Genomic DNA, 9173 nt, shown 5'->3' with positions numbered 1-9173 from the left:
GAAGGGTTTAACATATTTACCTTAGTTTGGATTTGCCTATCCAAATAATCCTTATTCCACACGGCTCCCTTAGATGATCCTTTGTAAGAGAGTTGTATCGGTAGTTGTAAATAATGAAGTCATGGTTGTGGTGGTGGTGGTGGTGGTGGTGGTGATGGTGGTTGTGGTAGTGGTGATGGTTGTGGTAGTGGTGATGGTTGTGGTAGTGGTGATGGTTGGTGGTGGTGGTGATGGTTGTGGTGGTGGTGATGGTTGTGGTGATGGTTGTGGTGGTGGTGATGGTTGTGGTGGTGGTGATGGTTGTGGTGGTGGTGATGGTTGTGGTGATAGTTGTGGTGGTGGTGATGGTTGTGGTGGTGGTGGTGATGGTTGTGGCAGTGGTGATGGTTGTGGTGGTGGTGGTGATGGTTGTGGCAGTGGTGATGGTTGTGGAGGTGGTGGTTATGGTTGTGGCGGTAGTGATGGTTGTGGTGGTGGTGATGGTTGTGGTGAAGGTTGTGGTGGTGATGATGATTATTGTAGTGATGATGGCTATTGTGGTGATTGTTCTGGTGGTGATGAAGGTTGTGGTGGCGGTGAATGTTGTGGTGGTTGTGGTGATGGTTGTGGTGCTGGTGAATGTTGCGGTGGTGGTGATGGTTGTGGTAGTAGTGATGGTTGTAGTGGTAGAGGTGACGGTAGTGGTGGTGGTGATGGTTGTGGTAGTGGTGATGGTCGTGGTGGTGAAGGTTGTAGTGATAGTGAAGGATGTGGTATATTGATGGGTGGTGAATATAGTAACGGTGATGGTGGTGGTGATCTTGGAGACACAGACTGACACCACAAAGAAGTAGGTGGGTGCCTCAGATCTGGCGAGCAGGAGCGAGTAGCGGTGGATGTAGTGGTGTCATGGCAGACGAGAAAAAAGTATGTGTGATCCACGAGAGTAATGTCCGAGGGAAGCATTCTATAAACCACTGAAATCCTCCAGCAGTGCTCTGACAGCGGTGTACTTGTGGTTGTCGCCCATGATGGATGTCGAGAAGGGGATGCCAAGTCACGTCGCCCACCGCCGCGGCCACCTTCACCATCACTCACGCGGACTTCCTTTCCCCACGCTTCAACACGGTTACCTTAGTTTAGTGAGACAAAATACGTTCACTAAACATACAAATGAGCAATAATAAAAAAGAAAAAGTGTTACGTGTGGTGGGCGGCAACTCCATGGGTTCCGGCACAGTCACGTCACGTCAGCGCCATAGCCAGCGAGATGCTCACTAAATTTTCTATCACACACCACAAATACAAGGCAATATACAATCACTGCTGCTTGGCATAACTGTAAGGGCGGTAGGAACACAATTCGGATGCAACTTAGGTAGTTCTACATCTCTCTGACCACAGAAAACGTGTCCGAGAAAGCACAAAACCTAACTAACGCGTGCACCTCACATCACTCATGGCAGCACTGACAAGCCGGAAGGAGTCACGATGCTCTGATTCCTTGTCTCGAGCCCATTCGGTGCTTCGAAACAATTCCAGGGTTCGCTGATTAATATATCTATATCAACGGATGTGCATTTCGCAATAGGTTTGGAATCTGCAATTGTACGATTTTTTTCAAGTGTTTTTGTATATATATGAGTATGAACATAGGAGGGCCAGTTGCTGAATTACTTCCCCTTGTTCATAAGTCTCCGCTGCTGTTATTGCAATTTCTCGGGTTTTTACAATTACGCGTCTTGGACTATGATATTTATGTATGTATTTATATATGTTGGTTCCCGCAGTGCTTTGAGACTGTGACACATGATACTTTGTGATTTGCATGAATGAAAGGAGAATGAGCGTCTCAAGGAAATATTGTTCTACGAGTATGTACGGAAAGTAAGATCAAGGTTTCATTTTATCCTGAAATATTATATACACCTGTATACTGCGGCGCTGTGTTCATATGACGAATTCAATCGATTTTTTTTTAATCCACCGGTGCAGCAAACCCCTGATAATGGACCGACTGTCTTGCTTTTCAAGGACGGAAGTTTCCAACATGTGTGACTTTATGTCCTGCCAAATGGTAGGTGTAGTTTTCAGAGGCGGATCTCCTAATCTTCATGACCAATCACTGTCATATTTTTGGATCATGTGGCAACATAATGATAATTTACTATAATATGAAGGTCGTGGAACACGGATGTGGTTGATGTCAGACTTGCGCTCGCTCACTCAACTTTTTTCTTTTATCTTCCACGATCCACAGAGTGACACGTAAAGAACCATCATTACCATTTTCATTTACCAGACTCAGACATGTCAAGTTGAAGACACTCAGAAACACAGAAAATTGGCTCTGTAATTGACAATCGTCCGTTACACCTCACATTCTTGTCACAGTCAAGGTATAACAATCTTAAAAAGAGTCTAGTTGATGAGGAAAATATAAAAAGAATAACTCAACACATGTACTCACTCTGGCTTGCATTCATCGACAGACATTGCAGTATTTGACAGCTTGTCGTTTTTGTCACTGGCGTTTGTTTTTATGAGCCATCATCGCCAGACCGTTCCAATAACCACTCTAATACTTGTGACTTCCATGCATTCTTAACGTCCCTCGCTGGACACTCTCTCCCTCCACCAATTAAAGTATTCATGAAGGAATCTTATATAGAAGGACTACCTTCTGATCTTCCATTATCATCTGGTTATGATAAGAGCTTGATAATCTTCAATGTCTCGTAGAATTACTGGATCATGAAGCAGGATAATGATAATGATTATAATTCACCCATCAAAATTATATATATGCTAGCTTATTCAACAACTGTTCAGTCTTCACTAGAGGAATATAAAGGCACATTCGAGCTTAAATAGATCAAGCCGCATTTCAGAACCTTTCATCAACCTTTATAAACTCACAGCAAGACAATCACCCGATGGTTAGAATGACTTAATTTCTAAATCTTGGCTTATGGAGCCTTAACAAGGTTACATAGCTTGGCTGCCGGCTTGTTTGCTTTAAAAGGGTCACAATTCCTCGGTTCCCGTTGTCTGCATGCTAGTGGAATGGACGCCTCAATTGCAAAGGAGACGAAGCCAGCCATTCGAACCGGTGTGTACCTTTAGTTGTGAGGTGCACGCGCGCACCACCACACCAGAGGGCTGCTTGCAAATCTTCAAAGAACAATAAAGTATTATCAAATGTATTTCTTCGTGCGGGGTTTGGCGGGCGGTCATTTATAGGCATGTAAATCTGCCATCAACTCAATATTATATACTACGGTTAATTGATGTTACAAATCACCTCATCATTTGTTTTTAATTATATATGCTAGACAAAAATGGTGGGAGACAAATGCATTAAATTTGTATGCAGCATGCAGTATCAAACCGAGAATGGCCTGGTGGCGGTGGTAGTGGTGGTGGTGGTGTTGGCGGTGGCGGTGGTGATCATGGTGGTGGTGGTGGTGGTAGTGAAGGTGATGATGATGGTGATGGTGGTGGTGATGGTGGTGATGATGGTGATGGTGGTGGTAATAATGGTAACAATGGTAATTTTCTTTTTTGTATTGGCTTTGGTGATGATGGTGAACGTGTTAATAGAAATGATATTTGTTGTGGTCTCAATAGTGATGGTGATGGAAGAAAGTGATAATGGTGGTAGCTATGACGATGTGGTTGACGATAGTGGTAGTAATAGTGGTGGTAGAAGATGTGATAATGAATATATTGAAAATGGTGATAGCGATGATGGCTAGTGATGGTGTTGTGGTGGTGGCTATAATGACATTGCTAGTGGTGGCTATCGTGGTCTCGGTGATGAATGTACGTAGTGTTGGTTATGTTGGGCGGTAAAGGTATAAATGGTGATGACACTGGTTATGAGTGCCAGAAGTAAAGGTGGTGATGGGATGGTAAGAGCTCTAGTATTGATTGTATGGATGACAGTGAAGGTGATGGCGGTGGTGGTGGTTATAATAGCTATAGTGTCACATCATGGCAGTGGATGGGATTTAGGTGTATCTATAGGTGCATCATAGAGTCCATGAGATGATATATCTGATTACTTTCTCTTTTCAATGAATGGACAACAAAAGAATAAAAGATATACAGACAGACAGACATGCATATGTAGTACTTACGTGCATACACTTAGCAGAGGAGGGACTAAGACTGACCTCTGTATGAAAAATATTGTACCAGTTAATCTGCCCGCTACGAGTACTCAGACACATACAATGCACATACAATGCACAATTTAAGAGACATCTTACTGTGTACCACAAAGAGAGAGAGAGAGAGAGAGAGAGAGAGAGAGAGAGAGAGAGAGAGAGAGAGAGAGAGAGAGAGAGAGAGAGAGAGAGAGAGAGAGAGAGAGAGAGAGAGAGAGAGAGAGAGAGAGAGAGAGAGAGAGAGAGAGAGAGAGAGAGAGAGAGAGAGAGAGAGAGAGAGAGAGAGAGAGAGAGAGATTCTATCAACAATATAAATTCAAAAACACTTTTCTCCATTTGATGGGGAAATACATAATCGCAAATTGAGTGACAAATTATCATAAACCACACCCTATAAACAACATCATATAAGTAACGGTACATTTTACTAAATAAGACAAAAAGAATATTTGCTAGGTATATAAAGTCAAGTTTCAATCCGAGTCATTTGCGTCTGAATAAACTTTACAGTTTACACTAATGGATAAACAAGGATTCAGTTATTTGATACTTTAGTTTTTAATCATTTGCCTTGAAAAAAAAATGCTGATATGTCTATGTTTTCCTCTATAATGAAAATTCGTTGTATATTCCTTAATACTGTACAAATCTGAGCGAGCAACATGTCTGTCTGTGAGAGCTGACAAACGTTAAACACAGATAATGTCGGTCTAAGATTGCGAAGCTACTTTTATAGTGCAATTTGTGAAAATGAATATAAAAAAGATCAATCGGGAACGTTCATCTTCGGAAGCTTCCCCGAAGTGTGTCTAATATCATAAATACAATGCCCATGACAAGAAAGTGTTACAATCTAAAAAACATTTTCACAATATCTATCCATTTCATTAGCAGAATAATATTAAGTCTCATACCTTCAGCGTTGAATAACTCCTAAGAGCAACAAAATGATAAGTTCTGTGGATTGAATGATTTCATATTGTTCACCTTAAAAGGTTGTGGAACAAATGGAAGGTTAATTAACACAAGGTCTGTATTTTTTTCATTGTTAATATTAACATGACTACTGTTTTTGTTACCAGTTCATCTTCAACAGTTTTCTTCATTTTCTAATGTAAAGGAAATACTTTTATCCTTATCATTTATGTAATTGAAAAATCAATTTGCATGTGACTTGTCTTATAAAAACACAAAATCAAGCATCTCTACTCGTGCACATGATTCACTTTATAAGTCTTGGACCATTTCCTTTCATATTAAAACTGAGTGCTATTTGTCTAATGTTGTACCTCAGGGCAGTCCTCTTTACCTATTTGTTGATGATACAATAACAAAATCTAATACAATACCACTCTTTATCAGCTAAGTGAAACGATAAGAAAAATATGAACTAATAAACTTACATGAGATTGAACTTAACCCATTACATTATTTTATAAAAATAATAATAGTTTAAGTTGATGATATTTTAGTGAAAAGGTGACTTTAAACAAACACTAAACATATGAAATGTAACGGAATTCAATAGATTTATTTCACAAAGGAGGAATTATTTTCTTTTCTTTTTCCTTTAAATGTTATAATATTATACACCAGTGAAACTAGAAATGGAAGAAACCAATGTGACAAGGTATAATGAAAAGCTCGCGTATCTGATAGTGCAGGTCTGATCGGGTAACCTACACTCCTTCATAAAGCAGAGGGACACAGTACAGGATCCTTCCGGTAAGATGGACAACAAACCAAATAGTCTAAGATACTCAACATCTGCAATTATATTCTTAAAGTATCTCTATGGTTTATTTAGTATTCTAATTCTACAATAATTTCAGTTAATCTTTACATACATATTCAAATATCTTCATGTTTTATTTATATACTATCAAGTTTAATTAATATGATTACACCTCACTCTTCTCTAGTTTAGTTGTTATTATGCTCCTGTTCTTAAAAAAAAGTTCTTCAATACTTTTACTTTAGAATACCCTAAAAATTCAGGACCATTATTTACCTTTAGTTACAGCAGCTGAAACTTATCATATACAGAGTATTAATTCTGAAAGTTCAGTCCAATCATGATCAGAAGCATTATTCTCTTCTTATATTACATTATCGACCACTGACAGAGAGAGAGAGAGAGAGAGAGAGAGAGAGAGAGAGAGAGAGAGAGAGATGGATCATTAAATAGACAGACGTAGATAACATAGGAACTAAGCAAGGAATACTAACTAAATGCTTATGTCTCTATTACTAATGGCAACACGAACAATGAAGCTCTTCTACAAACCATTTTCCTTCGGCTTACAGTCATTTGGTCCCTAAGCGATTAGAACTCAGGTCATCTGGAAGGAAGAGGTAGCCCAGGCCAGGCCAAGAGGCTGTCCGTCAGAGGTGGCCTCTCCCCACACACACACACACACACACACACACACACACACACACACACACACACACACAAATGAAACGTCTATTTTTATATGTTAACGTAGATTACTAGTGGAATCTTGCAGCTTCCCATATTTTCTTATATTCTTGTTATTAAGTTTCTCGTCTGCACTGGGAAGCGAGTCTCTTATTTTTGCAAATGTTTTACGCAATTTAAAAAAAAAATATAAAGAAATGTTCACAGCCCTCATTTCATTTTATTTTTACTTTTTTTTTTCTTTTAAGGGAAATCTGGCCAAGGACAACAAAAAACGATGAAGCAAAAAGGTCCACTGAGATTCCAGTCCAGGAACAGGGTCAAGTGAGTTACCCCCCAAAAAAATAGATAAATGTCTTTAAATTTCTCTCTTAAATGAGTTCAGGTCATATTTAGATGGAAATACAAAAGCATCAGGGACTTCCAGAGTTTACCAGGATAAATCATCGCGATTACTGTTATTTCTTGAGCTATCTCTTGAGTTAGAAAGGTGGGTAGAATAGGGGTGCGAGAAAAACACCAAGATTAGATTAGATTAGATTAGATTAGATTTATTGACCACAAAATAGTTACAACTTCTTGTATAAACAATACATTCCAATGGTCCACAAAATAATATTCTGGTCACATTTGTATTTAGTATTTCGCTTTTCTACACATGCGCACATCAAGATTCTTAATAATTTCTTAATCATTAAATACTAATTAATCTCCCAGCTAAACTTTGGTTAGTGAAATTCTAACTCGACTCTAAAAGTACTAAAATTAATATAAAACATTAATAAAAGATAACACAGACATGTTTGAAATAGAAAGTAAAAAATTAACAAATATAAGACAGCGGGAGTAGGAATGACATGAAGTTAGCATAATCAGATGAGAAGTTAGTATGAAAATAGCGGTAGAAGATAGGATATAGGTGGAGATTTTGGCACTGAAATAGAGGCTGAAGAAAGTCAGTAAAAGGAGTAGATAAGAAGGAAAGTTTTTTTTTTTTATTTCACCCCATTTAAGAGAGCAGTATGAGTGGAACCTCCCCCCCACCAGGGTCCTATATAAGTGAAGAATACCACACACATGAGCGGATAAGGCACCTGTACACAGTTAGAAGTTGGGGGAATATGAAGAATTAGTGGAGATGATTCAGAACGTCTAACTACATAGAAGGTGTTTTAGCTAAAGCAGGTACGTGAAGTTTTCAGTTTAGATTCTAAGTAAAGGACAGACCAAGGATATTCAGTACAGAAAAAAACAAAAACATGAATTCACAGCACCCGACACCTCTCTCTCTCTCTCTCTCTCTCTCTCTCTCTCTCTCTCTCTCTCTCTCTCTCTCTCTCTCTCTCTCTCTCTCTCTCTCTCTCTCTCTCTCTCTCTCTCACACACACACACACACACACACACACACACACACACACATTCTGTTCACATTCATTTCTACTTTTTTATCGTGTTTTTAATAGTATCTGGATGAACAGGAACATAAACTTATCAATCAGAGTTATGTTGGTATGAAAAAAAAGTCTTCCTTGTTACCTCTTCTTGCCTCCTCTCCTATCACATTTTTTTCGGTAATATTAATAGACCTCATTGGTTAGTGCTGGAAGATAGGTGTTGCAATGACGCTATTGGTTTGTTGTCTTTTCTTCTATCAGACTTAAACACTTAAAGATGGCATGTTTGTTTGAGTGTGTGTGTGTGTGTGTGTGTGTGTGTGTGTGTGTGTGTGTGTGTGTGTGTGTGTGTGTGTGTGTTTATGTTTTCTATGCTGTTTTTCTCTTCCCAATCCAAGCACGAATAAAACCCAAGAATACAAGGAAACTTAAGACACGCGCGTCCACTGAAGCATACAATGTGTCTCGCGCGTGTGGATCCATTGCATCATCGCCTCCTCCCCCTATCCCCATTCACCTTCACTCGCTCCACACTCGTCGCTTCATGGTACTGAATTAAATCGGTAAAAAAGAATCGAAGAACAGTGAATATTTCTCTATATTGCCTTGGCTCTCCATGTAAGACTTCCAAGAACACGCGGGAAAGTTGCCACACTGACCCTTACCAGTCACACGGTCAACACAGAAATTTCCCGGCTTACTTCAGTCTCACTTTCGGTACGAGTAAGTCTCCTCATATGGCTTTATTTCTGCATTAGCAACATTTTTTTTCCTTTCGCCTCCACGTGTCTGTCTTGCACATGTGACCTCTCCGCCTAACCTCTTGCATCACTGCTACGCTTCACTCAGCACCGCTCCTCGCAGCTTTGTTTCAGTATTCCCAGAAACCGAATGCAATTAGAAACCTGACGTGCAATTCCGGCCCACCACCGGGCACGGAGGGCTTCTAGAGAAAGAGTGTTTAAGAAAATAAAAACATAAGAAAATAAGGGATGCTGCAAGAAGTCATCAAGCCTAAACGTGACCATCCCTGTATGAAACGTACTTAGCTATTTCCATTCTAATCCCCATCCATATATCTCTCTGCTCCGAAGAAGTGCCATATAACTATGGTTATAATATGTGTTTTAACTCAAAAAAGTTAAAAAGTTATTCACTTACATTTCAAAATACGCTAGAAAAAAACAACAACTATGTATGTATTCC

The 9173-nt window shown here is 39.5% G+C and overlaps 1 protein-coding gene across 1 annotated transcript in view; it reads left to right on the top strand.

The window, feature by feature from the left end:
* The first annotated feature begins 2029 nt into the window (after positions 1-2029).
* LOC123518760 (LIM domain-containing protein A-like) overlaps positions 2030-9173 on the top strand; it is a 15421-nt gene continuing 8277 nt past the window's right edge. The window contains exons 1-2 of the mRNA XM_045279762.1: positions 2030-2056; positions 8591-8690. Coding sequence (XP_045135697.1) covers positions 2030-2056; positions 8591-8690 — 127 coding nt within the window. The remainder of the gene's footprint in view (positions 2057-8590; positions 8691-9173) is intronic.

This window comes from Portunus trituberculatus, chromosome 44, assembly GCF_017591435.1.
Source record: "Portunus trituberculatus isolate SZX2019 chromosome 44, ASM1759143v1, whole genome shotgun sequence".
In the NCBI taxonomy this organism is placed as follows: domain Eukaryota; kingdom Metazoa; phylum Arthropoda; class Malacostraca; order Decapoda; family Portunidae; genus Portunus; species Portunus trituberculatus.
The sequence above is the reverse complement of the archived record's forward strand: the minus strand, read 5'-3'. Positions and strand labels throughout refer to the sequence as shown.